Consider the following 15812-nt stretch of genomic DNA (forward strand, 5'->3'; position numbering starts at 1 on the left):
TTGTCAATCCAGTTGGCTTAGTGTTTGGAAAGTGTATGCCTGCCAACCACTTGCCCTTCTGCCTCTACAATGCACAGTGGAAGGAGTTTGCAGTGACATTGAAGTAAAGTCAGTCCAGGGTTGAAAGCAGCATGCAAAGTGATAATTTACCCTCTGTCTAGAAAGGGATGATGTTGCTTGAGATGTGGAAGATGGGATCCTTAAACTATACAACCCATTCCTTACAATCTCACAGAATACAATTTTGGTTATGTGCACTTTACCAATGCACTATAATTGTTATTGTTTTTAAAACAATAATTAAATTTTATTGTTTTATTTTTGTTTTTTGTAAAAACATGCAATGGCAGAAATTAAGCTGTTTTCCAAAGCATTTCTATTTTTGTGTTCATAGAAATGTGCCTATATCTACTGAACTGAAACAATATGCCACAGAACCCTGAATGAGACATTTTAAACCCCCAGCATTTAGTATAAAGTACACAAGCGTGATGTTGCTTATTTGAAAGAGTAATTCAGATGGTGCATGTGTATGATTTTACTGCAAAAATACCATTCTGAATAAGGATAGTCTGGTTTTGATTGCAAAGTTTCATTTTGACACAGAAGTGAGGCGTTTATCTTATTTGGCTAGTGAGTAAAGTTTTGGCACAATGGGTCAAATGATGCAACAAATATGTAAGCTGTTGCAAAAAATAATAAACAAATACAGTACAATAAGTGCAGAACATGTACAAGTGCAGAACTCAAATGGAATTTAAATCTGACTTTTCTGCAAATAAAGAATGTTCACTATATATTATTTTAATTAATAAGATTAGTCTATTTTGATTATTTTTCACTGATACACTTTTTACTGTCTCTTAATATAAATATTAGTCAAAATTACTTCTGGACTACAACTAAAAATCAGTTTCTTAGCATTTGATTTTCAAATCAAGGCAATTTAAAAACTGTCCACAAGAAGGCGCAATGGTGTAACCAGTGTCCTAAAAAGTTCAATATTGAAGGTACAAAAAAAATATCCTGTTGATTAGGAAACTGGAAGACACCACAGAAACATCCTGGCACAATAAATACGTCCATATCTTCACACTACATTTGGTAAAATACTACCACTTGATGTGATGCTAATAGATATTCAAAAATATGTGCCATATTCTAAAACTACATACCTACAAATGTTTCCCATAAAGCAGTGTCTGAGCATGTATATCTCTAAATATGAGAATCCAACAAAAAGCAGTGCATTATAAACCATTTGATCATGTGCTCGTGTTTAATTGGCAAGTAGTAAAAATAGCTTAAATGCACCAATATTCACACAGTGCACAAATATAACACACATAAAGCCAAGAGAGCCTATACCAAATATATATATTTTCACTATACACCATACACATATACAGTATAAGACAAAAAGATATTACACTTATTTAAATGTTAACCTGTGCAAATATGCATGGTTAATATACATTTTAAAATGCATTGTATTTATTTCATTTCTAAGCTTTATGCACACAAAAATGAAACTGTTTACACCATATCCACATATGCTTAAATTAAATATACCCCTGCAAACTCACAATACAAAGCAAGAGAGTATAACATGCATGTTCTGACTTCAACTGTACATAATCTATATCTTTTTATCTATACTTTCAGTAACCTCTTTTACAAACTGGGTTATTAACCCTTACTCTGCCGTTCCACATACTCTAAAGGTGTTATCAGTGGTTTTCATGGACACAGTCAATGAGAGATTATCTAATGTTTTTGAATTACAATAATGAATGGTTACTGGAACAAAAAATCTACATGGATTTGGCAAGGGTGTATCAAATATAGCCTAAAATGGAATACATAACCTGGAGGAGCAGTTATGGCCAGTTGACACCTCTGTGAATCACCCCTGATCTGGGGTGTGTTCTAAAATCCATGCCCAAAATACAGGTTTTATTTTGAGAAGGGAGGGAGCTAGTGGACCTGTCAGTGACACATAAAAACACTGGCTGTATAGTTTAATACATTTGTACTGCATCTTTTTCTGCCATATTAAGATGTGGAGCAGGTTGTCCATCACTTCTGCAGGAGATGCTCCATGCTCTGGTTGATGAATGAAAAGCCAGCAAAGGCACTCTGGTCCATTGAGTCAACCAAACCTTTCTCACACTGGGACAGGCGGGGCTTCTCACTTAAAAACTCTTGGTCAAAGTTGCTACAGTCATTGGGTGATTTCTGTGGTTGGAGGAGAATGGAAGCAAATCACATGATGAACAGAGGCTGCATTTCAGTATCTGTATTTTTGCAATTTGCTCTATGAGCATACAGTATGAAAAGTAGAAAAAACAGGAATGGGAGAGGACTGTAAGAAATGGAAAGAGATGGAAAGAAAGCTCATACCACTTTTGGCTTGTAAGGGGGTTCAATTTCTCTCCTCTCCAGAGCAGACCAGTTAACAGTCTTGAAGAATGACTGACTTCGGATATTACCCACAACACCCAGTCTATGAGAAGGGTCTCGCTCAAACAGCTTTGTTCATGGAAGAAAACCAAAAGCAAGAATATTATTCATAATAGAAATATCTCAGTGTGTCTCCTTTCTAAGTGCATAATAGCAGAACTCTGTTCATGTCTTGGTTGTGAAGTATTATTATTATTATTATTATTATTACTATTATTAATGTGTCATCAGGTGTGGTTTTATGCATGCTTACTCGCTCTAGCATGTCTCTGGTATCCACAGTGATCCAGCGAGGGAAGTGAGGTGTGTCCATACGGATGGACTCAAAAAGCTCATCTTCATCATCACCATGGAATGGAGACTGACCAATCAGCATCTCATACACGAGCACACCAAATGACCACCAGTCCACTGAAAACGAATACTGCTGACCCAGAAGGATCTACACACACACACACACACACACACACACACACACACACACACACACACACTCATGGTCTCCAAGAGGGCATACTGAATTACAATGACATTGCTACAGGTGAGAACATTCAATGTCAAATTCATTTGATGCCATCTCATACCTCAGGGGCAATGTAGTCTGGTGTCCCACAGAAGGTTGTGGCAAGATTTTCTCCAAAAACATTTTCTTTACACATGCCAAAATCAGCTATCTTTATATGACCATCTCCATCTAGCATCACATTATCCAACTTGAGATCCCTAATGCAGGAGAGAAATACAAAAATGTGGCAAAAATGTGGTTTAGTAGACAAGAACAGTAAAGGTGAAAGTACAGAATGTCCATTTAGCTTTGTTTGTGTGTGTAACCTGTAGATGATGCCTTTTCCATGAAGGAACTGCAGTCCACAAACAATTTCGGCTGCATAGAATCTGGAAGGAAGAAACAAACCAGGAGCCATCAGACCGGACTATAATTACACACACCTACGTTTATATTTATATAAGGCATACAGTAAAAAACATCAGTGTGTGTGTGTGTGTGTGTGTGTGTGTGTGTGTGTGTGTGTGTGTGTGTGTGTGTGTGTGTGTGTGTGTGTGTGTGTGTGTGTGTTGCCTCACGTGGCTCTGTAGAGGTCAAAGCGTCCTTTCTCCTGTATGTGAAACATCAGGTCACCTCCATTCAGATACTCCATCACAAAGAACAAGTGCTCCTAACACATAGACAAAGCCATAAACACTTTGGTATGAGTACAAGTGGAATTACTGAGTCAACAATCATTTAAATACCACAGTGATTCCATGAAGTATAAGTTACAGTAAAAAAAAGTTGTGACAATGCCTGGTGTGGTTAATTACTGCCTATACAAAAGAGTCCTGCTGGTCATCCCATTACTGTTGACTGAGAGGTGGAGGAAGAACTGTATAATATAACCTTTCATTTGTTATTTGCTACCTTGGTCTGAAAGGTGGAGTAAAGGTGTGTAAGGAAGGGATTGTCCCAGGCCAGAGCTAGCACGCGCTTCTCCACCATGGTGCACTCTACATCATCATCCATCAGCACCACGTCTTTCTTCAAGGCTTTCACGGCAAACCAATCCTCACTGCCCTTAAGTTCAGCCAGAAAAACCTGAGCAGGGACCAAGGGAGAGAAATAGACAAACAGACCAGAGTGAAAGAAACACACACACACACACACACACACACACACACACACACACACACACACACACACACACACACACACACACACACACACACACACACACACACACACACACACACACACACACACACATCCATGAAATATGAAGATTTGATGGAATAGTGCTTGTTTGGTCTATTCCTGGGGAGATAGTATTTAACAATAGAAGGGCAAAAGGACAGACATGTAAAAATGATAAGTGAATAGTCAGGAGAAGTGAAGAGACACAGAGTCAGTGTGTGTGTGGAGGACGCGGGAGCCGCGTGAAGGGGAAGATCCACCTTGCCAAAGCTTCCCTTGCCCAGTACTTTGTGGAAGGTGAAGTGCTCTGCAGTGATGCGTGTCTGGTGGCTGATCCGGGACGGGGGGCGAGGACTCGAACCCTCCCACAGACGACCGTATGGAGACGCGTCTACAGAGATGTGTCATTTACATCACCGCTGCTGCTATATTCATCACAGTCACTATTAATGAATACACACACACACACACACTGACCAGTGGTGTCAGTTCCTGGACTTTTGTTGTAGTCCTGATAAACTCCAACCTCCTGCGTGTTTGCGTTAGTGTTTGCATCAGGCCGCTTTGTTGACTTCTGTGGAGGGAAAACAAAGATTTTTAAACAATATTAGCTTGAATTTAATATTTTTCTTTAAACAGTACATTTTTACACATCCAGACTCACCTGGCTGACTTGGGTGAGTGCCTCAGCCAGTAGTTTCTGGTTGATGCCACACAGATTAGCCACTTTAGTTTGGCATTTGTGATGAACATTCATGCCACAGTCTGAGGACATTTTGACAATCAGAAACACAAAGACATACACATATTCTAACCCAACCCATGCCCGTAATCTCTCACTCACCCTCACACTTCAATCCCTGTTTGACGAGACCCCAAAGCAGACTCCCACAGTGGTCACAAAAGGTGGGGCTCATGTAGTTGTAAGTCTTAAAGCGGTGTGGCATATCGATTTTAAAGCGCTCCTTCTGAAACTGCACACACACACACACACACACACACACACACACACACACACACACATTCACACACTGTGCGGTAGAACAACAACAGTGACGATACAGACCTACACGTGAGAGGACGCCACACGTACCACCGTGTCGCGGCTGTTGGCCGCCGTGCCTGTGCATCTGCCAATGATTTTGTCAATGCACTTCTTATGGATGGCTGCATTACATTCTGTGAAGGCAAAAATGTTTAAAGTTGAATAAGTTAGAGAGGAGAAGGGAAGTTTCTGTGTGCACAACACTCACGTCTACACCTGTATCCCTGTGTGTGCACAACACTCACGTCTACACCTGTATCCCTGTGTGTGCACAACACTCACGTCTACACCTGTATCCCTGTGTGTGCACAACACTCACGTCTACACCTGTATCCCTGTGTGTGCACAACACTCACGTCTACACCTGTATCCCTGTGTGTGCACAACACTCACGTCTACACCTGTATCCCTGTGTGTGCACAACACTCACGTCTACACCTGTATCCCTGTGTGTGCACAACACTCACGTCTACACCTGTATCCCTGTGTGTGCACAACACTCACGTCTACACCTGTATCCCTGTGTGTGCACAACACTCACGTCTACACCTGTATCCCTGTGTGTGCACAACACTCACGTCTACACCTGTATCCCTGTGTGTGCACAACACTCACGTCTACACCTGTATCCCTGTGTGTGCACAACACTCACGTCTACACCTGTATCCCTGTGTGTGCACAACACTCACGTCTACACCTGTATCCCTGTGTGTGCACAACACTCACGTCTACACCTGTATCCCTGTGTGTGCACAACACTCACGTCTACACCTGTATCCCTGTGTGTGCACAACACTCACGTCTACACCTGTATCCCTGTGTGTGCACAACACTCACGTCTACACCTGTATCCCTGTGTGTGCACAACAATACTCACGTCTATACCTGTATCCCCGTGTGTGCACAACAATACTCACGTCTATACCTGTATCCCTGTGTGTGCACAACAATACTCACGTCTATACCTGTATCCCTGTGTGTGCACAACAATACTCACGTCTATACCTGTATCCCTGTGTGTGCACAACACTCACGTCTATACCTGTATCCCTGTGTGTGCACAACACTCACGTCTACACCTGTATCCCTGTGTGTGCACAACACTCACGTCTACACCTGTATCCCTGTGTGTGCACAACACTCACGTCTACACCTGTATCCCTGTGTGTGCACAACAATACTCACGTCTATACCTGTATCCCTGTGTGTGCACAACAATACTCACGTCTATACCTGTATCCCTGTGTGTGCACAACAATACTCACGTCTATACCTGTATCCCTGTGTGTGCACAACAATACTCACGTCTATACCTGTATCCCTGTGTGTGCACAGCAATACTCACGTCTACACTTGTATCCTTGTTTGTTAAGGCCCCTGAAAAATAAAATAATAATCATGAAACCTGACTATGAATTCATTATATTTACCGAGTACTGATTTATTTCTGGACTATTTGTTATGTGTAATAAGAATTTATTACACAATTAATCAACTGATGTTTTAGGCTCAGATCCAACTTTGCAACTCTCACACAAGCTTTCATAGAATCCTTAAAATGTGGACACACACACACACACACACACACACACACACACACACACACACACACACACACACACACACACACACACACACACACAGCTCACCAGACAAAGTCTCTGCAGACAGAGCAGAAGGTGGGCTGTCTAAAGAAGGTGGCGATGAACTCATGGTTTTTGATAAAGTGGATCTTGGCCTGTTTAATGGCCCCACGGCGCCGGTTCAGAGTGGGAGCTTCTTCCTCTGGAATCATCGACTGCTGAGTCTCTGAAAACAAAAAAATAGAGAAATGGAGAAATCAAGAAGGGCCGAAGACAAACAAGAAATACAGAATGATTAAAAGAATCACATTCATGCTCCCTACAGTTCATGCGGCACTGTAGGAAAGGTGAATGAAAAGGTGAACACCAACTGCCCCATTCTACCTGTGGGGCAGGAGGAACAGCCCCTCCCCAGGACTCTTAACCGCAGGGAGACAGGTCACCCAGAGCAGTGCCAATTATTGGCAGCTCTGGCCACAATTAGATCAGAGGGCAAGTTTCAGAGATACACAACTAATGCTAATCAATTAAAGTGACAACAAATATTTATAGTACAGTGTTGCACAAATCATGTGAAGCAGTTTTAAGGAACAGTGACCTTCTTATCATGTGATACAGAGATACATAATTATTTCCTATCTGAAACTACATCCTCCTGGACAGCAGTAGTCAGACCATGGTCCAAGTTCATATCAGAACCATTTTATTAAAGAGTGATTTGTTAAACTTGCATATATTTTCATGGGTTTAAAGGTATTATAATTTGCAGACTCTAAAATAAACTAATAATACTTTTAAGAGAGTTTAATTCAATTGAAATGCGTAGAAAATGAATACAGCACAAAGAGGCAGGAGTGAAACAGAAGCAGGGGGTACCGTGTAGAGTTGCGTAGACATGCTAACGGAAGACATGTGTGTGCATGTGTAGTCAAGCACAGTTTTAAGAGACACTACCCCCAACCATGGCCATATATACAGTGTGTTCAGTGTGAACTCTCAGCCTTCTATAAATAGGCTTTGAGAAACAAGGAGCAAAAGGTGAGAGTAGAGAAATACGATATGTGTGAGTGTGTGTGTGTGTTTCAGAAAGATGAAGAGAGAGAAAAAGACTTTAATAGAAATGAGGGCAAGAGGGTAGATGAAGAAAGCAGAGGAAAAATACAGTCTTTCAGATTCATTTCTCACGTCTCACCTGTGTCCGTGTCTTCCAGGAAATACTGAACAGACATCATCAGCTTTCCTGAAGGTTGCAGATCAATCTGGATAAGGAGATGGAAGATGAAACTGGGTACAGTCACTCACACAAACCAGTAAATGTGTACACACACAATCGCCTACCCAAAATTCTGCACGCCCATTGGCCTTCTTGCATCGCTCTGCTAGTACAGACACACCCACTGTGACTTCGGCCAATGGGTCATCGGCGGTCCGCATAAGTAGCACCTGCAGAACCCGCCCCTCATAAATATGTGCATCAAAGCTGGAGCGCCATGTAGGGAACATGGTGGGCTTCTTCTGAATCAAAGTCTTCCCTCGTTCTAGAGAAAGGCAGAGAGAGAGCGGCGGCATTCACACCTTTAAGCCGTCGAGTAGCAGCCTCATAAATACGTGAAAGCGTCACCGATACATGACGAGAACATGCGTACCGATGACTACTCACCTGTGCTGAGGGACTCCTTCATCTTGACTGCACAGAATGGCGCCTCAGTCATGGGTGAAAGTGCCCCAAGGTCGTAGGCATTAAAGGCGATTCGCAGGAAGGGCGCCATGGCCGCCACTCACACACAGCCTGTGAAGACGCATGGCAACTTTAGGCAGGGGCAGGGGAGATTGCCAGGGCTTCCACTTTAATGACAATGCCGTAACAATATCTGTATGTTATTATATGGCATTTTAAAATATGTGTTTCTTTATTAGCTGCTTATTTGTCCTGGCTAATTGATGAAAATTCATTTTAAAAGTAGCTGACTTAAGCCTTGAAGGATTTCATTCACATTCTCTCTCTCTCTCTCTCTCTCTCTCTCTCTCACACACACACACACACACACACACACACACACACACACACACACACACACACACACACACACACACACACACACACACACACACACACACACACTTCATTTCACTACATTCCCTGCAATATGAACTTTACACTTTGAATCAGGTACCTTATACCAGCAGTATGACTATGGATAGATGTTGCTAAGAATTCCAAGATCTCACTGTCCAGTTTAACAATGCATTACATTACACAAAATGGTGTGCATTGAAAATGTAAGATGCCAGGCTGCAGGAAAGAAGCAAGGTAGAAGCAAACGCCTTGTTTAAACCTTTTTGTCAAGGATATTTTATCTGCCTGTTTGTGTTGGAAAATATGCAATAAAAACATATATGCCCTAAAAAATATTATATACTGTATTGATATTCTCTGCATGCTTTCTGAAAGTGATGAACCCTGGCTATAAGACAGAGAAGGCACACCCACCCACACTAGCACACACACCACATTCCTACAGCAGTTCACTCAGGCACATGTCCACACATGTTAACCTCCAACCCAAAAGCTGCCCCAGCAAAGAAGCCCCGGTGCTGTAGAGCTTCCAGACTGCAGTGTAGCGATAGCCACTGTGAGCATGTGCATCAATACCAAAAAGCTTGCCGCGCAAAAGTAAGATTGACCGGCAAAAAACATGACAACTGAAGACTCTAAAATATAACAGGACACAACAAGACACAAATGACGATAACCTTATTTTGAGATAATGAACTCATTTACCTCATTAAAGGGGGAAAACCATTAGCAAATGTGTGTAAACATGCAGAGAGAGAGAGATGAGAGGGGATTTACGTAGGCAGGTTTGGTGATTATGTTGCATGCAGTTCAGTGGTCATTCGTGTTCAGACAGTTGCAGATAAGAGAGGAAAAATAAGATGCATGGGAGGATGTAATATCACAAAGAGTACAAACGTGCAGTATGTATATGTACGTGTGTGTGTCAGTGTATGTGTGTGTTACGGAAAACCCAAATATGTGTATCTGAGCGAGTGCAGGTGGTGTGTCTTGGGAATATCTATTTTTGTGTGCTTGTGCCAAAACTCTCAAGGCCCCCATGAAGCTGAATGCATAAGCGCTCAAGAGGAGAATAAACAGCACACAGATGAATTTCAGCCACAAAATCGTGCAGTCTTGACGTAGGAAAGTGAAAAGACGTTACTCCTCCTGAGAAGGTGCAGGAATGCCTGGCAGTCTCATTCAACACATCACACACTTGATCTTAGACTGCCAGGTAGGAACAGTGCTTATGCATCACAGCCACTCCTGCTAACTATGCGCCGTGTGTGTATGTGTGTGTGTGTGTGTGTGTGTGTGTAGTGGGTGGCAGGTAGGGGGTGGGCAGAAAGCACATTCAGTTGACCTGATAGGACGGGGTGGCATACTGCAAACCTTTCAAACCAGCAACAGGATGCACGTCTCTGTGTGTTATAGGCTACGTGTATCACAATCTGTTTTCCCCGGCATTTGGTTCATCTCTTTTCAATCATCACCCAGCTACACACACCCACAGAGTGACCCGACTCCATCCTTTCTTGCCCTCCATCCCACTATGCACATACGCGCCCAACACACACACACACACACACACACACACACACACACACACAAATCAAAGGCAAAACCATTTATAATTTTCAGGTCCAGTTTTAAATGAATGACCTACACCTGTCATGTCCAGACGTTTAAAGATGTTTATACATTTCACAGCTAACAAAACACTCGACAAACAAAATGAACGTTATTTAAAAACTGACAAACACCTTAAATTAATAAATACTTGTTTATATTGAATGGCAATCTATAACGAGTTGATAACAACGGACGTTTCGCACATAACTGCCATGCTACAAACTAAAAAAAATGTTGCAAACGTTTTTCCGATGTGACAACCACGCTTCCACGTTCACGTTACGCTACATGATATAAAAAAGCATTTTCCGTGTACGTAGACCAAACATGTTCCAAATTACAAAAGAAAATCTCTAAAATTCGTCGGCCAGAGTAGCTCCGTGTTCATTTAATAGTGCAACAGCAAGAATAACAAACGAGCGAACAACACAAACTGTTGAGAGAGAGAATGCTGATGTTAATGCTCTATTAAACTGTATGTCAGCGCTGTCATCTTGTATTGAGATGCAGATTTGGTTCTCAGGTCGCTAGAAACGTCAAATGCAACATCTGATGCTAAAATACTCCACATGTAAATATAAATGTAAATATTTGAATCTAGCAGAAAGCCACGATCAATTAAGTCATATATGAAGAAATACATTCGGGCGCAGATCACACTCAGAGAAAAAAAATTCAGTTTTCACAAACCAGATTGTCAAGACCGTCACACTGCCAAAACTTCAGCAACCGAAACCAACCTTTCGTTTACTACTTACCTCTCTTGCAAAAAAAAAAGTAGCGGGGTTTCTCTTCCTCTCTTCCGCCCAGTTTCTCCTTCTGTGATTCAACCGTTTGAGGAAGTGCAGAGCTCTCGAGGACTTCTCTACAAAGTAGGGCAGAGTGACGTCCCTAGGTGATCTCTTTCTATCTTAGCTCCTTATTAGTGTACTTCCAACGTCTTGCACACTTATTGTACGTGCACTTTCATACTGAAACTTCCGAGCGAATGCAGCGGGACCACAGGTGCGTTACTGCAGCCTGTACGAAGTACGGGCGCGTGCACGTGTGTGCGCGCGCACGGCACCTCCTCACTCACACACACTTTCCTTCATGTGACAATATTCTCAATATTGGGTTCACAAATATAGACTATCGACTCGTAATTTGGAGTCCGTTTGCTTCGTGAAGTAAAACAAATATGTGATAGCTACAGCGGAGAAAAAGACTGAATTTCTTCAAAGCTGTAAACTAACGCAATTTTAAACTTCTGTTTTCACAGCGTGCAATCTTGTGGTAACTGATAATTTAACTAAACACGTACGTTTCTTCCTTTATGGGCATGGTTGTGTGTATGCGAACGTCTGAGCAGTTTTGTCCTGTTTTTTTTCTCTTTGTCCGCAGTGCCGGATTGTATGGCCTAGATTTAAATGTGTGGGTGAGAAAAGCAGTGTGTGTGTGTGTGTGTGTGTGTGTGTGTGTGTGTGTTTAGATATTTAGCGCAGAACTGGGGGTGGTAAGGGTCTGCATTGGTTTTCAAAGCCACTCCCCAGTTGAACACTCAATATCATATTAAATGACTTTGTATTTATGATAGACCAGAACGCTCCACCACCAATGTAATCTGTGCCTCAGTAATGGAAGAAAGAAACGATCACAGCAATGATGTTTAATGTAGAGAAGCACTAAGCTCAGTCAGGGCTTAAATGTAAAGAAATGATAAATGGATAACCAACATTTGCAACACTTAACACGGCGTATGACATCACGGGCTGAAACGCTTGAGGCTTTTGTCCAGCCTAATGATTGGTCAGAAGATCAACGTCAGTGCTGTGACCAGCGGCGATCCAGTGACTACAACCATGAAGGATGTGTTCACAGATGATGTTGGGGCTCTTTAGCAGTCATGACCTTCATGAAGAAGGAAAAAAACCCAACATTTCCCTGCAGAGTCTCACCATTACTTATTTACGGACCAATATTTACACATGAATAGATGTCTAAATGTGTTACTGATGTACATGCAGAAAGAGGCAAATTCTAAAGCTATACACAGTGTTATTAAAAACAGTGACAGCTTTTTTTTTACTGCTGTTGCTACCATGGTAAAGCTGTGTAACAAAATATGCAACCAGATCACAAAACCTGAAACTGAGTCCAGATTATGTCTGCCAGCCACACGTTCATCTTATTACTTGGAGAAGTTTTACTGTGACAATTATGCCAAGCTAAATTTAACGTGCCTGACTTTATAATAAAACATGTTACATAATCACCCCTTAACCCGCAGTTACAGATACAGCCACACATACACAGTTTGGAGCGTTGTATAAACAACATTCTATGCACAACAGATGAGACGTGTCTATGTCTGGTCAGCAGGAGAATCAAAAGAGAGCAGCTCTCTTTATCTGCTGCTCACAGCTGCAGAAGTGGATTTCATCTTCATCTGAATTAAAGACTTCCCTGTTAGGGAGGGTTTAGAAACCCTCCCAAGAGAAATCTGAAACATGCTGATAATGAAGCTGTCATCATAATTAGACTGTAGAACAGACTAAAAGGTGGGTGGTCTTAAGTACAGTAGAGCATTTTAACTGTGAATGTTTAAAGTCAGAGCCCCTGTGTGGAATCAAACATCTATAAAATGCCTTCACTAGAGCATTCACTAGAATTAAAATCAGATATTTTGAGGAACAGAGCTGAACAAAACCGGATTCTTTATTTTAATTTATAAGCATTCCAATCCCTTGTCAGTAATTATAAATAATAATTATCGAAAGGAAATGATTCATCAATAAACAGGCAGGATTTCCTAATGTTAAGGATGTTAAGAAGACAAAAAGGTTCCAATGTCTGGTTTAGTCAGGCATGAGCTAATAAAACCAGCATATGCTATCAGTACACTAGCAGCCTGTTGCTGCATTAAAGATTAAAAAGACAGCAGGAACTGTTGTCAGTATTTTAAAACTTTGCTCAGCAAAATGATTGAAAGCCTTTAATGGAGGCTTTCTTTTAAAATTTCTTTTAACTTTTAAAATCATGTCTAGTGCACGTGTGGTGGTTCAGAAAGAGTCGGATCAGATCTGACATCCGCCAAAATGACACATTAGTGAGCGACTGCTAGAGCAGTGCACTACCATTTTACCCAGTGTACAGAGATGAGGACCCAGCACACATTCCCTCTATTGCAGTGAAGAAGGACATAAGGCTCGTAAGGCCCAGAAACTTCAGGACAGTGTCACTGTGACAGGACAGCCCTCTCTTCCCTTCTCTTTCTCATGTTTATGCATTCTTTGCATGTCTTTTCTGTTTTATCTTTAACATGCTCGCGTTGCATGCATGTCCTTGAATGTTGAACATTCTAGTCAGTCTACATTCACATTTAATTCTAGTTTTTCCACTTAGAAACCACATCGTCACAACATTTACAATACCACATAAATATGTTTTGGATTTGTATGCTTTGTATTTGCATTTTTTATTTTTATTTCTCACAGATCTCAAAGTTAAAATTGATTGTAATTGATTGATCAATGCAATACAACTACTAACCTAGACATATACACTAGTGTATACGTTGAGTAAAAAAAACTAAAGTAAAAAATACAGATGCAACAGGATTCCTAACCTTGACATATGCATTATTTCTTATGATACCTGAATCTAATTTTGAATCTTCTGAAAAGAGCCTTTTATGTTTGTGTGCTGTTCATCACATGATAAGATAAACAGTGTAATTAGCATTGCCATGTTAATGCACAGGTATAATGGACATGAACAATAGATTCCATTTGAAGTGTGTACACAGGTTTGTTTATATGGTGTTCCATAGACCACGAGAAGACAGCACAGACCTGGGCTGCTTTATAAACAGGCTAATTGAGGACTTACTCTGGCCATTCATTGATTTTATTAGATAATTATGATTCAAATTCTACAGGGTTCAGTTTTCTTTTATTTATGTTTTTTAATAGCCTTTTCAAAATTGACTTTTGGAGTTAAAATACATCAAGGTACGATGCCTACCTACAGTCAAAAAATGTATTAAATGTTCTGGTTATGATGGTGTCTAACACAGGCTTTAGAGTCAAAACATGTCTGTGAGATTGAGCACTGATTTAATCAGCTGCTAATGGTGAACCTCTGGATGGCATGCATGGTCATCCTCTGCTTAACTGGTTCACATCTCTTCCACTGACCTAATTAAGACAATACATCTGTGGGCTACAGATGAGGTTCTCACTGCTGACAGCCGAAACAGCAAACAGCTATGTGAGCAAATCACACATGAACTGCAGATAAGCCCAGAGGATGTGGCGAGACAGACGATGGTGGCGCGGAAGAGGGCAACGCGGCCGAACGGGCAGACAGGAGCGAGAGACGAGAGTGACGCAGGACTGGAAAGTGCAAAGGAAAGAGTTAGAATGATGAATGTGGACCTTATTTGGGACAAGGTGCCCGTAACTTTCAGGTACTCCAGAAAACAAACTCCTCTCTCAACCCCCTCCTCTTACTCTTTTCTGGGTCAGGTATTCTCGTGGGAAATGGGAAACAGGGCAACACTGCTTCTCCTCTCTGCCATCTTCTCACTCCCTCCCTCCCCATTTCTCTTCATGTCCATGATGGCCTTTTTAATTACTCTCTTTAAATATGTTTAATTACAGGATGTCATCACAATTCTGGCTTCAATAAGACTGCCAGTTTTTATATCCTGATATACACATGCGTACAGATGCTGAACCAGCAATGTCACATTTAAATAATTCTTCAATTTGTGGGTCTGGGTTTGCAGTGTTCTGCCACCTAGAGGTCACAGGTGGCACTAAAGTGGAGAAATTAAAGCAGCACTACCTCATGTGCCAATCATGAAAAAATTTGCTATTTATGTTATCCACTAGGGAGCAAACCACCTCTCAGAAGTCGTCCAGCCTCTGAGTAAGAGGATTTAAAGTGAGATCTAAGACATAGCCTGAATGGTTTGAAAATGTGTCCTGGATGCCAAAAAATTTGAGATCTATAACAGTCTATAAACAATTTAACTGTAGGCTTTTGTAACCCCTAATTGGACTCAGTTTAAGTGGCGGGGAATCCATGCAGTATGTTCCCTAAATCCCACACCTTTATCGTTTAAATTAACAATTTACAATGTAGCCTAGTTTCCCCAAATGATTTACAAATAAGATTTTACAGACAATTTTACTTTGTGGTCTTGTTGAAGATAAATGCTGTGTTGTTGCTGACCACACAGGAAACCATTAACCATAAACACCGCCCAAGACCAAACACCCAAGATTTCTTGTATTAGTGCAAAATCAATACAGGTATTTCCCTTTGTTTGCATACTTTGTCCCAGGGCCGTATTGG

The 15812-nt window shown here is 41.3% G+C and overlaps 1 protein-coding gene across 3 annotated transcripts; it reads right to left on the reverse strand.

Annotated features, from left to right (window-relative positions):
- Positions 1 to 1360: 1360 nt before the first annotated feature.
- Positions 1361 to 11520, reverse strand: prkcda (protein kinase C, delta a). Of its 3 annotated transcripts, none has more exons than XM_077014539.1 (18): positions 11228 to 11520; positions 8439 to 8567; positions 8117 to 8316; positions 7971 to 8037; positions 6845 to 7004; positions 6541 to 6572; positions 5244 to 5329; positions 4995 to 5124; positions 4815 to 4915; positions 4628 to 4724; positions 4411 to 4541; positions 3881 to 4054; positions 3547 to 3638; positions 3295 to 3357; positions 3048 to 3186; positions 2717 to 2905; positions 2404 to 2532; positions 1361 to 2238 (listed from the first exon to the last, which is right to left on the reverse strand). In XM_077014539.1, exons 2-18 carry the CDS (start codon positions 8545 to 8547, stop codon positions 2080 to 2082), a joined length of 2058 nt encoding a protein of 685 aa, XP_076870654.1. In that variant the 5' UTR covers positions 8548 to 8567; positions 11228 to 11520; the 3' UTR covers positions 1361 to 2079. The 3 variants fall into 3 exon arrangements, with proteins under 3 accessions (XP_076870654.1, XP_076870653.1, XP_076870655.1); XM_077014538.1 differs by lacking the exon at positions 11228 to 11520 and adding an exon at positions 11160 to 11215; XM_077014540.1 differs by lacking the exons at positions 1361 to 2238; positions 2404 to 2532; positions 2717 to 2905; positions 11228 to 11520 and adding an exon at positions 11160 to 11215 and having other exon boundaries at positions 3042 to 3186.
- Between the last annotated feature and the right edge of the window lie 4292 nt (positions 11521 to 15812).

Source organism: Brachyhypopomus gauderio, chromosome 8 (assembly GCF_052324685.1).
Source record: "Brachyhypopomus gauderio isolate BG-103 chromosome 8, BGAUD_0.2, whole genome shotgun sequence".
Classification (NCBI taxonomy): domain Eukaryota; kingdom Metazoa; phylum Chordata; class Actinopteri; order Gymnotiformes; family Hypopomidae; genus Brachyhypopomus; species Brachyhypopomus gauderio.